Source organism: Bactrocera dorsalis, chromosome 4 (genome assembly GCF_023373825.1).
Source record: "Bactrocera dorsalis isolate Fly_Bdor chromosome 4, ASM2337382v1, whole genome shotgun sequence".
Taxonomy (NCBI): Eukaryota; Metazoa; Arthropoda; class Insecta; order Diptera; family Tephritidae; genus Bactrocera; species Bactrocera dorsalis.
The window spans coordinates 5,948,027-5,968,860 of record NC_064306.1 but is presented as its reverse complement, the minus strand read 5'-3'; the positions used below and the strand labels follow the sequence as shown (position 1 = coordinate 5,968,860).

General features: G+C 35.0%; 1 protein-coding gene across 7 annotated transcripts in view; it reads right to left on the bottom strand.

Moving 5' to 3' along the window:
- LOC105232119 (high affinity cGMP-specific 3',5'-cyclic phosphodiesterase 9A) overlaps positions 1–20,834 on the bottom strand; it is a 194,434-nt gene that overhangs the window by 109,252 nt on the left and 64,348 nt on the right. For all 7 annotated transcript variants that reach the window (XM_011213727.4, XM_049454463.1, XM_049454462.1 and 4 more), the window contains one exon: positions 180–3,522. In XM_011213727.4, the coding sequence (XP_011212029.2) occupies positions 180–2,514 (2,335 nt within the window). In that variant the 5' untranslated portion in view covers positions 2,515–3,522. The remainder of the gene's footprint in view (positions 1–179; positions 3,523–20,834) is intronic.

Genomic DNA, 20,834 nt, shown 5'->3' with positions numbered 1-20,834 from the left:
TATCCTTTTTTCAGTTAAAGTATAAAAATTAAAGAAATCATATAGCAAAAGTATTTAAATAGTAAAGACGTTGTAATGAAATTTGAAAATAATGTTTTCGGCCTTACTTTGAAGAGTTTTTATGAGAGTGAATATAATTTTGCAAATACTGTAATATAAAAGATTTATTTGGTACTCACATAGCCAATTCATGCGCTCGGTATACTCCACTTTTCGTTTCAGATCTTTGACCAGCGCGCGAAAATCCTCGTCGTTGAAATGACACTGTATGATTGTATTGTTTAGCTGCACAATGTTGTATTCATTGTTGCCATTGCTGCCCGGGCCGCCAGCGGTGGGTTGTTGTTGCTGTTGTGATTGTGCTTGTGGTGATGTAGGGTGAGTTGCAGCCACTTGTGGCTGCTTTGCGGTCGGTGAAGGTGTCAACGCAGCAGGCGACACCAGATTGCCGTTATTTGCAGCATCCACTTGACCGCCTAAACTTAATTTGCGCATAACATCAGCATTACCGCCGCCACCAACACCGCCAGTATGCGCCGTCGGTGCACCTTCCACATTGCTGCATGATTTGCTCAATATGATAGTCGAACGATTGGCTATGGAATTGGCGGCCAACAAGTGTTCACCCGCACCGCCACAACTGCCGCGATGATAAGGAAATTTACCACCACCAATAGTGTAGTTGTTGTTCTTCAGCGTGACTTGCAATTGATTGCTCAACAACTGCTGTTGCAATAATTGCTGACTACTGGGATGCGTTGAGCAATCGCTAGCGCGCCGCCGTCGATCCATACAGCCGCCACCAATGCTGAATGGCTGTAGGAAGGCATTGCTATAGCTACGCTGCTGCTGATGTGTTTGCGGTGGCTTTTGTTTGGCTTGACTAGATGCAGTGGCAGCGATGTTCACCGACACGCCAGCGGTGACGCTGCTCTGTTGCTGTGTCGCGGACGCACTTGCCGTTGTTACGCCGCTATTATCGGCATCGATTTCGCTACTATTATATAAGTTATTGGCATTGCGTAAATTCGTTTGCTGCTCGATATCGACGGCATCGGCGCGCAGTAGCTGTTGTCCGACGTTGCTGTCTGTCCCCACAGCGCTGCCGCCGCTCATAATGATTAACTGTTGTGGCTGCGGCGCGGACTGTTGCTTGCAGTTGGCTGCAATTTTGCCGTTACCACGCTGGCTGCCGCGTCGACTCTGCTGTCGCCGCCGTATTACAGTGATGCGATGCTGTCGCTGCTCATAGAACTGCACCAAGAGCTCCTCAAGCACAGCAAGCGAGTTTTGCGCCGTGAGGCTTTCGTCGCCGCCTGTTACCAGCACAGATGACTTACGGCGCACCGTACCCGCAGTAAATGTGGCAGATGTCTCCTCCTCGTCGTCCTCTTCCAGAGAGCTGTGCGCAGTTTCTTCTTCTACACGCGGCGCTTGCGTTTCCGGCACGCACGCGCCGACTTCTGCTTGTGCACTTGCGCGCGCGCTATCAGGCGTCGTGCTCCGTTGGCTGGCCAAAACAGTTGCGGCCGCTGTTGCCGCTCCCGCGCTTTGGTACGCCGTCGTTGCGTGCTTTGTGCGATAACCTGATGCTGCCGCAGCGCCTTTACGATCCGTATCGGGTATTGAGTGACGCAACAATATATCTTGTAGTTGTTTGCGCTGCTTTGCCGGACTGTATGGGTTTATCAATTTGAAATCACCATAGATTTTAGACAAAAACCGCACGCGCGACGCAATATAACCGATTTTACGTAGCACGCGCACATCAGCGCTAATGCTGGTGCGATGTTTGTGTTTGTGCCGTCGACTACTGCTGCCGCCGCTAACACCAGTAGCGTTGCTCAGTCCGCTTACAGCGCTGCCGCGTCGACTATCGGCGTCAAGCCCCGGCGCACTATGACACTCACCGGGCGCGTGTTCGCGTCGCAAGTTGGCGCGTCGTTTCGCCGCGTTATATAAGAGGTGCGCGGGGAATGCCGGACGCGCACGAAATGTATACACTTCACTGTTTTCGTCGCTGTCGTCACTGCCGCTGCATGATGTATTCGCGCCCGAGGAGGATGTTGACGAAACCGAACAATCTGAGGCGCAGCTGAGCTGATAATACTCCGCCTCCAAATGTTCGGCCGCGAGGCTAAGTGTGATGGGCGTGTTGCTGTTACTGCTTAGACTGTTGTGTGTCGTGCTGGCTGCAGCTGATGCTGTGTTTATGCTGGTGGGTTCACCGCATGTCGTGCGCTCACTTACCGCTGCTGCTGTATGGTCGTCGACTGATTTGGACGCATGACCTTTGAATGACGCGTTACGCTCAGCTTCACTTTGCTGCGCGCTCGCTGTGAACTCGGCGCTGGCTGCTGTTCTTGTTGCGGTGCTTGTTGTTGCTACAACCGTATTGGGATCGGTGGCTGGTGCTGGCGCTATTGTTGTTGTTGTGTTTATTGCTGTTTCTGCTGGCGTTGCTTTTGGCGGTGTTGGCTGCGGACTGCTGCGGCAGCTGCTGTCCTTGTACATTTATAAGCCAAAAAGCCACAAGATCGTTCGCGCAATCAAATGTGTGTGTGTATATGGATGAGTGAGCTTGCGCTGTTTGGTGTGTTAGTGCGTAAATTAGTGCGGTAGAGCTAAACAGCGCTGTTGTGCGTGGTTGTTGAATGCGTTAGGGCGCGCGCGCGCGTTGCCGTAATGACAGCTGCGAGGCACGAGGTAAGTGAAACTAACGATTTACCGGCGGCGTAACTAATTTATATTTTTTTAATTAATAGTTTCAAGTTCGCTTCACTAACTATCACTTTTGTGTTTTTTGGTTCACTTCAATTTCTTTTTTGGTTTTCTTTTTCACTCGTTTTTTCGCACGGATTTTTTGTTGTCTCACACAATTTTTGCTAAGCTTTTAACACTTACTTTGCCGTTGGCACACTCGCACACCTGTAACGCGCTCAAATTTCCGTACATACTCACGCGCTACCTGCTCTTCGTGTACTTATCCACGCATTTATGCAATTATCCTTGTGTATCCTTTGTGCGCTTGCATTACAATTGTGCGCTTGAATGACAATGCCAACTCACAGCTGTGGCATATAGCATGTAAATGCAAATTTTATAGCCACATTTAAGTTTCAAAATCACACACACACGCGCACGCTTCCTTGATTTGTCTGCCTTTCAGCTTGATATCCGCTTTTTTCATAATTTTCATTCAATTTCTCTTGAACACAATGCAGTGGCTATGTTGCGCGGCATTTCCATTTCGCCTTTACATATTGCCGTCGACTCCAGTCGCATTTACTACACTTCATACATGCGTGTGTTTGTTTTGGCTGCTCATATCCTTGCCGCTGGTAATTTCATTTATGCGCTCGACTTCCGTCTTGCTCGTCGTGTGGTTTATGTTAATACTGTAAGCTTCGTCCACGCCATGTCACGCCTCAACGTGGAGAGGTCAGTGTTTAGCGTTAGTTCTCAAATTTAAACACTTCAGCGCAAGCAAGTATTTCGTCCTTCGTAGACGCGTTGTGAAATCTGTAAGTGTAAAAACGTGTTGTATAAATAATTATTGCTCGAAATTACTGCTACTACTACTCTCTAAAAGTTATATAGTAAAACTTGTTTATATATAAAATTTCTTTTTCATTTCTAGCGAGAAAAATGTACATGACATTATGCAGATTTTTATATTCCTACCCTTGGAGAATATATTTGCATAAGTTTGAAATTATCCAGCAAGCACCAAATCGCTTGACAGCACTCATACATAAAAATAATAAAAAGTAGTTGACAATGATATCCCTAGTGTCGACAAAAGTACCACGATGACCGACGGATAGCATGTAAGATGGTGGAGAGGAGAATAAAGGATAAAAAATAGTCTTTTGCAACACTGATGAACCCGCCCTCTATATGTGGCAAGGCTGGTATGTAACCGGAAATTATTAGTAAGAGAACAGGTCCGCACAAAAATTAGCTATTCTACACCAACTACAGAGCAATGCTGGCAACGAAAAATGGTTGAATTTTTGAGGAGTTTATTATAACAAAATTATACTTAAAGGCAACGGCAATAAATAAAATTTTTTGTTATCGCCAAGTTTCAAACCCATGACCAGAAATATGTACATTAGCCATGTTATAAACCAAAACATCTAGACAGCCAACCAGATCTGGGACACCGAAAAATTGTTAAGTTTTTGAAAAATTTGTCATATCAGAATTATAATCGAGACTTTGTAAAATGTTTGTCAAAGCCAAGTTTCAAACCCAAGACCAGAAATATGTACATTAGCCATGTCATAAATCAAAACATCCAGACCGGCACCTAAGTTCTCCACAGCCTGATAAGACCTTCTTTCCGTTTATAGCTAATTAACTTGCTTGTTAATAAACTTTTCAAATGTGAAACATAATCCTAAAAACGAAATATTAAACATAATTTTAGAAAGGATTTAGAGAAATCGAAGTGGTGAAAGTCTGGGCTAAACACAGCAGTCTTTTTAAGTCGTGAACTGAATTTATTGCATAGGTATGTTTCCTTCATACTGCAAAGTGTATCCCAAAACACTTTTAGGCTAAATCCTGTATCCATAAAACAGACGCTTTAAAAGCTTAAATGAGTCTCAGCTGAAACCGAAATACTGTAGTGCAGGGTTCGGTTCTTAGCTGTGGATTGAGTTTATAACTTAAGCCCGAGAAACTTAATCGGCCATTAGAGGATACAACTTGTATAAAGAACACACAATCTTATACTTTCTAAGGATAAATTTGTAAAACACAAACGAAAAAAGTGTTAAGGGGTTCCAAAAAAAAGGCCATTGACGTCGGTACCATCTTTTGAGGTATACAAGACATTGTCGAATCATGACGTCCAGTAGTCATACCTTTGTTGTAGAAAGTGATAAGACTGTGAAAATTGGAAGAAGTGAAGTACTTGTCACAATTATTACAGAGAGTTCAGGCGAGTACCCGAGATATATAATACTCAAGGGTTAGTAGAAATTTTTATCTACAGCGTCAGAGCCCTACTTCTAACTCAGTAAGTTCTGAACAATTTGTATGCACTATTTTGAGTATTAGAGCATGACAGTACTAACGGAATAGCTAAGTAGAAGAGCTATATGAAAGGAGTTTGTTTTTGAAGGTGGTGGATTTTAATAATTGCATGGGAACTACTCTTGAACAGTTCAGCTTTCCAAATACAATAGTGGCCCAAAATTGAAACAAAAGACTTGGAGGAAGGTTACTATATACGACTTTGTCAGAAATGGATTCGTGAAGTTGAAGATACACTAAAATGTTGGAAGTATGAGAACGTGTATGATCGTTGGGTCAAACACCGATTTCAGTTCTATTTTAGAAATATAGTTCTACTGGATTATAGAGTAAAACTATTTATATATCACTATACGAGTAAGTCACTCATTATTTCCGTCCTGCTATGTGCTGCAGAGGCATGGACGATAACAATATCTGATAAGTCGGCCCTAGAAATTTTCGAGAGAATGGTTCTGCGAAAAATTTATGGTCCACTGCGCGTTGGCCACGGCGAATATCGCATTCGATGGAATGAGTTATGCGACGACATTGACATAATTCAACGAATCAACAGACAGCGGCTGCGCTGGCTAGGTCACGTCTAAACACTCCAGCTCTGAAAGTATTCGACGCAATGCCGGCCGGGGGAAAGCAGAGGAAGAGAAAGACCTCCACTCCGTTGTAATGATCAGTTGGAGAAGTTCGCTTGGCATTTCCAATTGGCGCCACGTTGCGTTTCGGCTGGCGCGCTGTTGTTAACTCGGCTATAATCGCGTAAGCTTTGTGTAAGTAAAGAAGATGATTTGAAAGATGATGAACTAACTTAGTAACTATTGGAAATAATAGGATCATAATATAGATGATGGATCAGTAGGCACTTACGATTTGCTCCGATGAGGTAAAGCACAACTCGCAACTTCTCCCTGAATACTAACAGAATACCATTCATTTACATAAGTTAGGAGTACCAGGATACTAACCATAATAGCTATAAGTGAATACTAGGATTGAACGGATTTTTAATTTATAAGTTGGTAAGGGCCCCAGGCAGTTAGGAGGATAGCAAGATTTCAGCTAAAATTCTCAACTAACCATCGAAGATAACACAGACTATATTTTATTTATAGAAACTGTGAAGAATTCGTTTTATTTCGAGTGTTCATCGAAGTAAGAACTTTGAAAATTCGTGAAAATAAACATAATGTACTCAATCTACTTCAACTGCATAGAAGATACATATGTAAATATTGATGAACTGCAAGTAAGCGCTCAAGTATAGAGTTCTACTACAAACTATAACAAAGTTGCGAAGTAGTCTAACATATGCTTATACATACAGACACATACACATATGTATGTATGTATGAATTTGCCAGCACACGCCTACTTGAAAACTTCTGATAGCTCAATTGCTCTAACATTATTGTTGTTATTATTGTGTGCGGTTGCTTGTCATGGTTGGTCGGCACTAGAAATTTCGTATGGTTGCATGCGGAAAACCACAAGTGCAAACCATTCAGGCGTACGACGGCAGGGTGCAACAACAACAATTCAACTGGCAGCAACAGAACAACAGAAACAATAAATGACGAAGACAACAACAAAAACAATAATAATAAAAAAAAGAGAAATAACAACAAAAATGAAAACTAAAACAACAACAATGCCAACTAAAACAACAACAACAGTAAAGGATTAAATAACAACAATAGGAAAAGCTCAAGCAACAACAACAGCAAATGGAACTCCTAACAATGAAAATATAACAACAGCAACAAATACAACGACAACAACAACAGCTATAAAACAGCGGTGAAAGGCAAAAAAAAGAATGCCAAACAAAAACAACAACAATCCACAAAAGTCAACAACCAAATAGCAACTGATAAGAATGTGTACGAAGGATATTTTCACAAAATCGAAACAACAGGAGGTCCTGGCAACAGCAGCAATAGAAATAACCACATAACATGTACATGTCAGCAGCATAAATGTGTTAGTCGTTGAAAAGGCGCATAGACGTACATTCATACAGCGGCGCACACATACACATGCAAGCAAAAAACACATACATGCATGCAAACATATTCTCACACACATATATACATATGTATATAGAAGAATGGGTCAGCTTGAATTAGGGAGGCACAGCAACCAGGCGAGTAATACAAGTTGGCGGCTAGCGGCCAAGCAAGAGTGGGAGTGAAGACGGCAGAGGGTGAAAAAATGAATGATAAAATATGTGAGTGTGAGAGTTTGCGTGTTGATGTCTACATTTCGTAAGTTAGGCCATCAAATGAAATGAATAGAAGCAAAATCAAAACAACAACAACAACGAAAACAACAAATGCCAAATTCAACTAGCAAACTTGGAATAACTAAATGTGGAAGTCGTAAGATATTTAAGACATGCTCAAGCAAACACACACTCACACTCATGCTCATATACGCCCAAGCAACACACACACATACGGAGACGACAACTACATGCATGCGGTTTGGCCGAACAACGCTGCAGATCGTAATGTAATGGCCTGTGCAGATAAGCAGTTGACAATGGCAGTGCGGTTTTGTTGTTGTTGTTGTTCTAAACTTGCTGAAGCAAAAATCGCAAAAGCAATAGAAGATGTCGAGATTTTTATCCACAGCTGGTAACGTTTGGTAATGAAAATTGTGTAACTGATTGTTGATAGGAAAATTTTCGATATTCGTAGCGACATGCTGCTGTTACTGTTGCTAAGCTCAAACAAGGATAACGTAAACGATGCAATGGCTGTGGTAGAGTGGATAATGTCAGGAATAATTGTGTGCTCAAAGATTGTGCGAACTATTTTAGGGTATATTTAGGGTAAGGACCGCCTTCGTGGAGTTATGGAGTTGCTGATTTAAGGTGGGAAAAAACGTTGTTAGAAAATTATTAGATAAAAAATGTGTGGCCACAAATAGATAATATTAAAAATAAATGAATAAAAATTATCAGAAGAAACTCTAAAATAAATATGTATATATTAAAAGCATTAAAAAAAATGAAAACTTATACAAAACTATAAAAAATATATAAAAAAATAAAATAAATATAAAAAAATAAAAAAAATAAAAAAATATATAAAAAATATATTTAAAAAAAAATATAAAACTATATAAATCTTTTTTTGTTCTTTACAATACCAAAAATAAATAAAAAAAATTTTAATTAAAAAATATATAAAAATAAAAAAAAATATATTAAAAATAAAAAAAAAATATATTAAAAATAAAAAAAAATATATTAAAAAGAAAAAAAGAAATAAATTTAAACAACCAAAAAATGTAAAAGTATAAAAAAGAAGCACACCTTTAAATAATTAATTAATACTTTAAATTAGAAAAAAATCAAATTATATTTATTTATTTTTAAACGTATTTTAAAAGCAATTTGAAAGAAAAAATTATAGAAATGAAATTGAAATTTCAAATTAAAACAAGATTATCAAAAAAAAATTATATATTTACTTAAAAATTAATTAATTTTTGAAGATAAAAAATATATATGTACATACATATGCATGTATATACAAAAAAATTAATTAATTATTGAAAATAAAAAAATTTACAATACTAGCATATGAATATAATAAAAAATATTTAAAAATAAGAAAAAATTAAAAAATATGTAATTATTTAATTAATTAAGATTTTTTTTCAATTACAAAGAAAATTTTTTAAAATAAACTGAGGAAATTTACAAAATTTTATTTTGTTATATTGTTTTTTAAATTTTTTTTAATTAAAGTAAAGCCTAAAAATAAAAAAATATTCAGAAATTAAAATTTTACCCCACATTTAACAAAATCGGCAAGATAAGGTTACAACGAATTTTTTGTAAGAAAAATAATTAAAAAAAAATAAAATAAATAAATAAAATTAAATAAAAAAAATAAATAAATAAAAAAAAAATATGAAAAAATTAAAAAATTTATTAGAATGTATTTAGGAAAAAAGCAAAATTTTGTTTTTTTAAGTATTTATTTTCAAAAATATTTCAAATGTCAAGTTATTTTAATATATCAAAATTTTTTATAAACTCAATTTTTGTTAAGAAAAATAAATAAAATTGGAAAATAAAAAAAAAATTTATCTATAAAAAATTTATCAGAATGTGTTTAGGAAAAACATTTTTTTTTTGTAAGTTTTTATCATCAAAAATATTTCAAACAATTTTATTTTAATATATACAAATTTTTTATAAAATAATTTTTTTATAAGAAAAACAAACAAAATTGGAAATTAAAAAAAAAAATATTTATAAAAATTTTATCAGAATGTGTTTAGGAAAAAAAAGCAAACATTTTATTTTTTTAATATACCAAAACCTTTTGTAAAATTTTTTTTTATAAGAAAATTGGAATATAAAAAAACATATAATTAAAAAAAAAAAATTAAAATTTATAAACATTCTATTTTTTTCTATTGTTTAGTTAAATTTATTTAAGCTTTAAGAATGTTTAAAAGAATTTTTTTATTTTAATATATTAAAATTTGTACTTCTATATTACTATTGATAATTTTTGTAAAAAAAAATATAACAAAAATCTCAAAACATACATACAACAATTTACAAGAAGTTATACATTTTTTGTTTTTCAAATTAAACATAAAAAATAATCTTCATTGCGAAATATCCAATAGTTCACGAGAAAACTGCAAACTTTCACAACGCAAAATTTATTTTAATATTTTTTTTTATTTTAGCAGTGGAATGCAGATTTCTGATTCCCCAAACGCACTTGACGGCATTCCTACTGTTGATTTCCCCCTCAAACAGCCGCAGACCACAACTGTCGGCTACATAGAGTCCCACACCATTAGCGGCGGTATAAAAATTTAATGCGCATAGCAGCGCCTGAGTGTTCAGTGAAGCTTAAAATCTTATCCTCTCAGTTGTCCTTGTGCAGCAGCTGCTACTTCTACAGCTCATTTGCATAATCGCACCTCACTAGGCGGCGTGAGATGTGTGGAATTTTCGCCAATAAAAAAAGGTGGAGGGAGAAAAGCAGGCGCTAGGCAGGTATATAAAGTATTTTTATATACAACATGTATATTTTTATATGTATTTGTGTGCCTGTATCAAATTAAAGACACAGCTGCGCGAAGTGTTAATTGATTTATTTACCTGCAAATGATGCCAATGCAAAAACCAACACAACTGCACTGTCGTTCAAATAATTGCACGCATACATAAACAGACCACATGCAGATGAGCGAGTGTGTGTGTGTGGCTGCGTATGGGGCAGCATTTGCATATGCATAGTTGTTACTTAAGCACTTCAGCGTGCGGCAATAAAAACGTTTGCGCTGCCGGAAATTGAGAGGCGCCAAAAATAAATAAAAGCATTGGAAATTTCGGAAAAATATTTTTCTTGGCCACATGACTATTGGGAAAATCTCAATTGAGTTGATTGAATGCAAATGGGCGAAATTCGTGCATATACACTGCGCGTCATCAGGTTAGCACACCGCTGGTTTTACTGGTTTTGGCTAATTTAATTTAAAACTAAAGAAGCTAAAGCTCTAATTCTTTTAGTGGTTATAAATAAATAAATTTTCCACTAAATAAAACAAAAATTAATGATTCTCTATTTATCATTTTTTTTTTTAATTTATTTTTCAAATCAACCAAAAAATTAACAATTTCATTTAGGTCATCAGGTTAGCACACATCACTTTTTTTTAATTTTTTTAACCTTTTGAGATGAGAACTTATTTCTAAACTTATATATTAAATAATTTACATATTTTTAAATAGTTTTAATAATGAGTCGATCCTCCCTTGTTGAGAATGATTTCAAAGATGCGGTTTGGAAGCAATTCGTATAACTTCCCAATATAGTTCAAAGAAATAGCTGACCATGCACTTTTAATGCCTTCAATTAATTCCTCTTTGGTGGAATATTGTCTACCGGACTCGTAAACTTTGCGAGCCAGCCACCCCCACACATTTTCGATTATATTTATGTCCGGTGAGTAAGGCGGCCACTGTAATAAATCGACATTTTGTGCTTCAATCCAAGACTTAATCATCCGGGCAGTGTGGATCGGAGCATTGTCGTGTTGGAAGCGCCATGGTACATTTCCAAACAAACTTTTAAAATGGGGAAAAGCCGTTTCGAGTACGTTTTTATATGTATTTGCATTCATATTCGTGTTTAAAAATTGCAGGTCGCACGTACCATAGTAGGAGATGGCTCCCCACACCATTACTCCGCCCACACGACTATGAAGTCGATCCAAATGATGTTCCTCCTTCCGAAGATCATGGAAGTAATAATTGTATCCATCGGGTCCTTCTAAATTAAATTTCTTTTCATCTGAAAAGACAACATAGTGCCAATCAGACTTCCAGGCCATGTGTTCTCGTGAGAAATTTAGTCGTAATTCCTTTCGTGCATCGTTAAGTGGTGGTTTTTTCTGTACTTTCAGTCTCTTCAAGTGTGAAGCATTCCTTATAACTCTTTGAATAGTAGATAAACTTGCTTTTACGCCAACATTTGTCCTGATCTTTGCGGTCGACTCGTGAGAGTTGGATGCTTCTCTCAAAATCGCTCTCTTATCAATATCGGAAAGCACTTTATTATTACCGCCTTTATTATTTCGACCATATCCCGATTTATTACGTAAGAAATTGTATATAACTTTTCGACTCCTGCCGGTTTTTTTCGATATTTCAGTTATTGAAAGCTTTAACTCTTCAAATGCTTCGATTTTTGCTTTCTCTTCAACCGATAACGCTTTTCCTTTACCCATATTAATGAAAATAGATCACGTGAGCAGTACAAAAAATTTGGTGTCAATAAGTATTCAATTTCCGAAGATAAATGAAAGACAAATTTGCCTGTGCTAACCTGATGATGCAAAAATTGCGTAATTTTCCGATTAAAAATAGAAGAAAATAACAAAAATCAAATAACGGGACATTATTATCGCATGTTCTCTTTGCAAGTGATGGTGCATACACAGATGAAAGAAATAGAAAACAATAAAGTAGCAGTTAGTTAACAACAACAAAAACAGAAGCAATCATATTCGGTTGATGAAAATGTGCTAACCTGATGACGCAAAGTGTATGTACGTGTATAGTATGCAGCTTTTGTGATAAGTGTATTTATATGGGATTTTAGGGTTAAAGACGTGAGAGAAAAAAAACTTTTAACAGAAGCATTTTTTCGATTTTCTATTATTATATTCCATTATAATTTTCCATTTAGGTGTGAGCTGCAATATTTCTTTAAGACCTTTTATTTTATACCCATTTTGTAATATTAATTCTTTATTATAAAATTTGTTACAATTAATTTTTTTTTAGAGGGCAACACTGCTAAAATTTTGTTCACGACAAGCAAAATTTGCTTAATTTACTAAATTTGTTGTAATTATTATAATAATTTATTTATTTAATCAATAAAATTTAATAAAAAATTAAAACAGGTGGCAACTCTTTTTCGGAAATAATTTTAACTTTTAATTTTAAGTTCCTTCAAACTTCAACTATTGCGTTGGGTCATTTTTCTTGTACAATCTACTGATTTACAAATTTCAAACAGGTGGCAGCTCTGTTCGAGAAATATTTTTAGCTGTAAAATTTCTAAGCATTTACTGTTAAATATCTATTTTGTAATAATTCAGTTCTTTTGAAATTTTTTTATTAGTTTCAAAAACAGGTGGCAACTCCTTTTCGGAAGTAATTTTAACTGTAAAAAAAGTTCCTTCAAACTTCAACTATTGTGTTGGGTCTTTACTCCAGTATATTCTACTGATTTACAAATTTCAAACAGGTGGCAACTCTGTTCGGAAAACATGTTTCGCTATAAACTGTCTTCAGATTTTTCTGTTTTATTTCTAATTTGTTATAATTCAACCATTTCGAATTTTTTTTTTTAGTTACAAAACTTCAAACTGGTGGCAACCCTGCTAAAAAAAATGTATTCCGTAGCTTTATTAAGTTTCTTCAGTTTTATATAATTATTGCGTTGGGTCATTTTTCCTGTACAATCTAGTGATTTACAAATTTCAAACGGCTGGCAGCTCTGTTCGAGAAATATTTTTAGCTGTAAAATTTCTAAGCATTTGCTCTTAAATATCTATTTTGTAATAATTCAGTCCTTTTGAAATTTTTTTTATTACATAGTTTCAAAAACAGGTGGCAGCACTGTTCGGAAAATACTTATAGCTATACGCTTTTTTAAACTTTTTTTGTTAAATTGCGATTTTGTAATAGTTTAGTTATACCCGAAATTTTTTTTAATTTAAAAGCGTTAACAGGTGGCAACGCTGCTTAAAAACATTCTCAGGCATAAGTTTTCTTGGAAAGACTCTTTATTTAAATGTTTTTTGCTTAATTTTTTTGAAGAAGGTGGCAACTCTAACTTTTATATATGTATATTTTTCTACATAGCACTTTCGAGTATTTCAAATCTATTTACTTTAAAATACGCTCTCACTTTTATGTGAAATCATTTATTTTGAAATTTAATTATATTTATTAGTCAGATAAACGCAGATTAATGGCGAAAATAAAGCAACGCATTTTATGCTGTTTTAAGTAATTAAATGCGCGTTTATTTATTTTCGCCAACAAAGGGATATATATTTTTTGCCAAGAAACGCCTGCACAACCATTAACCATGTACATGCCAAAGTATACAAGCATATATATAAAGGGACTAGTAAATTTTACACGCACGTATAACGTTACGAAAACCAATATATATAAGAGTAAACACAGCGCTAGGAAGTTCGCAGGTGAATGAGCGTGTTGTTGTGTTGGTGCAAGTGTACTAAGCGCTTAATTAATTAACGCGAAATTCGATTAATGCGCAGCAGAGCAGAGTTCACGCGATTGTGTTGTTCTTATTGTTGTTATCTTTGGCTGATTTGTTGTGTTTCAACTTTTCACAAAGAAAGTTGTCAGCAAAATCAATTCAGTGGTAGAAAACAATATAAGGTTGTGACACAGTGTCAATATATGTATACATAAACATAAACAAATACATACATACATACATACATATGTATATAGTTGACATTTATACATGTAAAGTGCCTAATAACTACATGGTATGTATTAATATGCAAAGAAATGCACATATATGCCGCCTTATTAAACACAAGCTTCTGGCCTGCACTGCGTATGAGTGATACTTTTGTGTTACGCCCAATAATAATTACAAGCGCTATAAAATATTATGATTTCAATAAGTTGAAATTTTCTTGGCGTTTACATAAAAACGCCCACCGCGTTGTTACGTTTATGTTAAACAAGTTCAATTAATTTTAAATTAAAAATTATAGCATATCCACTGGCGCAGTTTCCATATATGCATAAATGCATGAAAGAAAAGGAAGAAATTTATTTTTAAAAAATATTGAGTGGAAATAATAAGGTAGCAAGGCTTTTATTGAAGTTTTCGTTTAAAAAATAACTTTAATATTTTGCAAAATTTATTTAAGAATTTTTGAATATAAAAAAAAAAATAATTGAATCAAGGGCTTCCTCTCCTTATTTACAATGAAAAAATTTTTGTCTTTAAATAAAGAAACAAAAGTGATTTTTACAAAACAATAATACAAATTAAAATATAACACTTTATATATTAGGTATAGAAAAAATAAAATACAATAAAACACAAAAAAAATTTAAAAAAATTAAAAAAAAAAAATTTAAAAAATTAAAAAAAAAAATAAAAAAAAATTAAAAAAAAATAAAAAAAAAATAAAATAAAAAAAAAATAAAATAAAAAAAAAATAAAATAAAAAAAAAAAAATTTAATAAAAAAAAATTAACATAAAAACCAAAAATAATAATTTTTAACGGTAACAAAAAGACATTACGTCACACATGCTTACATACTTAAGCTTAAACTAGGCAACCGCACAACTATTTGCGCTTTCACACATAGCCCAGCCTCAACGTTACAGCATCACACTCACAATATTGCCTGTATCAGCACACAAAGTGCTTCCGAACGATTTTATGCTGAATTGTAATGTATTGCGCCTACTAGTGTCCTTGCCGCCACGAGCATACAAGCAATGAGACGCAATTGAATTTTGATGCAGCCATATATGTATATGTACATATTCGCATACAAATACCGCAAACTGCCGCAGCAGCTAGTCCACGCCACTAATACACGCCTAAGTATATGCAGGTTGCAGTCGGTTTATGTGTCAATGCGCGTTAGTGTCATGTCGCATCGATGATGTTGTCGTGTTATTGTCATGTTTCGCGCGTTGGTGTGCTGTTATACAGCCTATTTGTTGTTGTTGGTTTTGTTCATGCATGCATATGATATATTGCGGTATTATGACGCGACAAGTCAGTCATTGAAGTCAGCCGCACACACACACACACACACAGCGGAAGATGTTAGCACATCAACTAGCCCCTTCATTACCTCCCATGCAGTCACTTCGCATTTATTTTCGATTCTCCCATGCCGCTTACTTTTTTTCCGCGCTACCATCCACCCGCATTTGCTGCCTAGTCAGCACATCTTTAGCCTGTTTGTCATATCTCACCACCAACAGTTGTTTAACAAGCAACACAGCAACGCATCACCATGGCTGCGCCGCAATCTAATTAAGTGCCTTTTATTTTCCTTACAGGCTTCGCAAACTCTGCCTTTTCCTCGTGCAACGCAAGTGCGCGCCTATTGCGACGCTCGACACTTGTCGATCCTTTCATCCGCCTAACTTTACTAGCACTCGTACGCATAGGTATACATACATATGTGTGCATATGCAGCAATATGTTGCAGCGAATATAACTTGTAAGCATGGCGCCCATAGCTAAGTATAACCGCAATTCAAATTCAATTCTCACGAACATTAAGCTTAAAGGCTGTGAAAAATGATGGCCACCATTATACGAGATAGCTATTACTAGCATATGCATGTGCGTATGTATATTAAAAAAATAAACGATTGTGAGTTTGAAATGACTAAATAAAGGGATGTGTAAAATATAAGTCACTTAAGCTGTATTTAAGAATAAAAAATATTTCCCTAATACATGTAAATGATTTCTGTAGCATTTTACAACAATTCAATAGAGATTATTCAAAACTTTTGTGCACAAGCAAAAAATTTTGAAATTTAAAAATTTCCTTTTTGAGGGATATTTTCGTTTTTCGAAAAGTACCACGTTTTTTGTAAGTTTTAAAGCGAATGCAGTATGCATAACATGTAAAAACAAAAATTCATTTCTGAATACGTTGCATTAAGTTTTGAAGCATTTATGACCAATTTCGTGGAAATTATTCACAAATTTTGTGAAACATGCAAAAATTATTGAAATTTAAAAATTTCCCTTTTGAGGGATATTATAAAATTAGTCTGATATTAGCATAAATAAAGTTGTTTGAGCCTCAGGTACCCATTTTAATAGTTAGCTAAAAATTACCTTTAAGGGAAATTTTTGTTTTTTTTAGAAAAAGTGCGAATAATTGCGATTTCTGTTGTTTAGGCTTAGATTTAGGCACACTTCAGCATGTTTTGTAAATTTTGCAATTTTGATAATAAATATTTTTGGGGGAATTTAAGCAAAAATATGAGGGCTTCTTTCTTTTTATTAAACCAAAATTATTTGTTACATAATAATATTTACAACAGAGATTTTCTTTATATTTGCTTGAATATTTCTTATAATTTTAGTTTATTGTCCATATCCCGTGGTTATTTAATGGAGATTAATTACAAATATTTGACAGCAAATGCTTTTAAAGTACTAGTAGAAACAAACAAACAGTGCTAACTACATCTGTACAGATAGTTTTTCGTACTACTGGTAGCCCAAAACTTACTGTAAGCCGCGAGGTATTTTTTATTTTTCATATCGTACTCGCTCGACCACTTAGAAATGAAATGTAAAGTAAATATTTCATTTCTGTTTCTATAAAGTATTTACCCTTAAGACATTTCCATAAATATTAAACAAAATATGAAGCCTATGTTTTGTAGTAGGTTCCACCTGCAATCTGCCTACAGTAAAACAAAGTCTCCTTTCATGTACATATTTATTTTATTGCAATTATCACCAAAGTAGTTAATACCTTGTTATTACCCCCAGCCATATACTTTCCGAATGGCGAATACCTTTCATTAACTCATCATCAATGCCCGTCTACGTGCGTTGCAAGCGTAAACACTTAAATTAATTACGAATGCGAAAATAATTTCAAATTTTCGAACAAACAGCAGACATCAAAGCGTTAAAGATACACTCACAAAGTTTGCCTAACCGAAGCGTTTTACTTTTGTGCCAAGCAATAACAACAAATCACCGTAAGGTTCGGTAAGTGAGACGTGGCAAATGTCATGCCACAGCGGCGTTGAACTGAAACAAAAGGGAAACATTATCAGCGCGTTCTACTTTGGCGGAGCACAATTTGGCAGCTGCGCTGCTGGAAAACTTCGTTTTCATTTGCATTCGGCGGCCACCACTATGCCAACTGCTAGAAGCCACTTGACGCCAAGTTTGCTAAAGTTTAGCTTGAGCTCTTTGTTCAGCTCAGCATTGAGTTATCTACTTATTCCCTTTCAAATTAATTTTTTTTAACTTCAGTTTGTTGACCCGCGGGAAATTGCTGAGCTGGTTTTACATTCAAACTAAAAGTAAATAATAAATTAAGGAACTTGAGTGGCTCCCTACAATGATCTAACTTTTGTAGTTAAGTCACATAATGAAGAGAGATTTTTTGCGGCATACTTGAATGCTTAATTAGATGTTGAAAGGTATAATTTATAATAGCTTTCGAAGAAACAAATGTAAAAATTTTAAACTATTTAAGCAAAATAACAACGGGATTTTTAACTAAAACATCAAATTTTCAATATTTTTTGTGGGTTATAAATTGCAAATTAATGTTCTGCGCAGAAATTTTGTGAAATAGAAAATTACCCTTTAGGGAAATTTTTTGAAACCAACTAAATTATTACATATTTTAACTATAAATATTGTTTTTTGCTTTTTAGAACGCTTTGTGTAAGAAATGGAAAAAAATCCTATATGGGAAATTTCAAAACATTCATGAAATTTTTAAGTAAATATTCATACTAACATAAAAATTGGATGTTTCTAACAAATACTTGCATTTTTATGAAGGGTTATTTTTCATTTTGATTAAACTATGAATGAATTTCGAATACGCTTGATAAAAATTATTTAAAAAGTAGCCATTTTTATTATTTTAAGCCTTTTAGCTTATCAAAATTCTCTAAAAGATAAAAAATCGCCCCCTTTTTTTTATCTTATAGAAAATCTTTCTAAGGGAATCTTAAACTTTTTTAAAATTACTAAGTGCAAATTAAAACAAAAATAATTAGCGAAACCATTTCTGGTTGGTCGCTTGGTTAAGTTCATGTGGGAGACCTTGTCTTTGAGCATACTTGTGCAGCGTCAACTTCAAATTTTATGAAAACCTCGCAGGTTAATTAGCTATTCTGATTTCAGTTGCTGCCGCAACCAGAGAATTTGCATGCCATTGTGAGTTTACAATTAAAATTGCATGCCTTGAACATTGCACAAACATGTGCACATACACATATGCATTTCGCTAAAATTCAATCGAACATTCATACAAAGTTCATGTAGTCTTTTGTGTATCTGGAAGTCAAGCCACATTGAGGGCAACCAACAATCGCTATTGTGGTACGTGGTATTTTCGTCCTAACAAGCCTACTTATTGGCGCATGGTTGCCGTCATTTGTGAAATTCAAATGAATAAATGCAAAAACAACAAAACCAACAACGCGCAATGCATGTGTTAAAACAATAAAACTATCTTGAGGCTAATAATAACATGCAATTAAACGATGATTAGTAATAGTAAATCACTCATACGCTCGGCGGAGCATCTGCAGTAAATGCATTTCAATGGAATTAAGAAACAAAAGCGTATGGGATTATGTAAATACGTATATAATCAGTATAAATATAATGAAATGAAAATTGTTAAAGTAAAAATACAACAAATATAGAATTTAAAAGGTAGAAAAGTACTTTCAGAAAATTACCCAAAAAGGGAAATTTTTCAAACTTTATTTTAACACTGAATTTTTATGTTTTACAAGTAATATCGGTCTCAACACCCGCGCCGTTAGTTCTGCTTTCTCCAGACTGAACAAGGAAGCAACGCAAATGGGTCTGGCAGTGAACGAGGGCAAGACGAAATATCTCCTGTCATCAAACAAACAGTCGTCGCACTCGCGACTTGGCACTCACGTCACTGTTGACAGTCATAACTTTGAAGTTGTAGATAATTTCGTCTATCTTGGAACCAGCGTAAACACCACCAACAATGTCAGCTTTGAAATCCAACGCAGGATAACTCTTGCCAACAGGTGCTACTTCGGACTGAGTAGGCAATTGAGAAGCAAAGTCCTCTCTCGACAGACAAAAACCAAACTCTATAAGTCACTCATAATTCCCGTCCTGCTATATGGTGCAGAGGCCTGGACGATGTCAACAACAGATGAGTCGACGTTGCGAGTTTTCGAGAGAAAAGTTCTGCGAAAGATTTATGGTCCTTTGCGCGTTGGCCACGGCGAATATCGCATTCGATGGAACGATGAGCTGTACGAGATATACGACGACATTGACATAGTTCAGCGAATTAAAAGACAGCGGCTACGCTGGCTTGGTCATGTTGTCCGAATGGACGAAAACACTCCAGCTCTGAAAGTATTCGACGCTGTACCCGCCGGGGGAAGCAGAGGAAGAGGAAGACCTCCACTCCGTTGGAAGGACCAAGTGGAGAAGGACCTGGCTTCGCTTGGAATATCCAATTGGCGCCACGTAGCGAAGAGAAGAAACGACTGGCGCGCTGTTGTTGACTCGGCTATAATCGCGTAAGCGGTGTCTACGCCAGTAAAGAAGAAGAAGAAAAGTGATAATTATTTCGAATAATTAAAAATCGATAAATCGTATACATATGTACATACATACATATTTGTCTTCAATAGAAGAATTAAATTGCACTATGTGATTCGAAAACTAAACTATTCATAATCACACCCACACCCACACAGTACTCTCAGAATAACATAAACATGTTTTTTATAGGTTAAAAATGTGCAAAATCACAAAAAGCAAAATTTCCCTTAAAGGTTAATTTTAGGGACATTTTTTAAGTAACCGTTTTTGGTACAAAAAATCAGTATGATTTCTCTGTGCCCATTATGCATGAAAAACCACAAAAACTAAAACTTACCCAAAGGGATATTTTTAGGGAAATTTTTATTTGAAAGTTTTGGATACAAATTAGTCAAATTTAGGTGAATAAAATGTATTTTCCAATAAAGGAAAGTTAAGAAATAGTTTCTTATTTACTAGTCTTCATGAAACTAGCTGAATAGAAGTGCTTATAATAAAAGATAATTTAAAGCTTTATAAATTCAACTTTTATGGACAAAAAAGTTTATGAATGTTTACGCACGGAAATATACTTGTCTGTAGTTGCTATATACACATACATATACATACATATATATGTATGTGTTATGCATTGTATACATTTTGTAATCTCCCAATAATGTGCCTTCCTGCTTGCCAGCACACACACACACACACTTGACAGCTTATGCATTCAGCGCAAGGAAATTTAATTTTGTAATAATTTAGTGCTTTTGCTGTCTTAATTGAGCGGATTATGGGTGCGCATGTGTTACTGTTGTTGTTGTTGTACATTATACAAGCTTATAGAATATTTTTATGCACTTTATATTTAACTTAATTTAATATTTTTGATGGCTTTTAAAATTCATCCCGC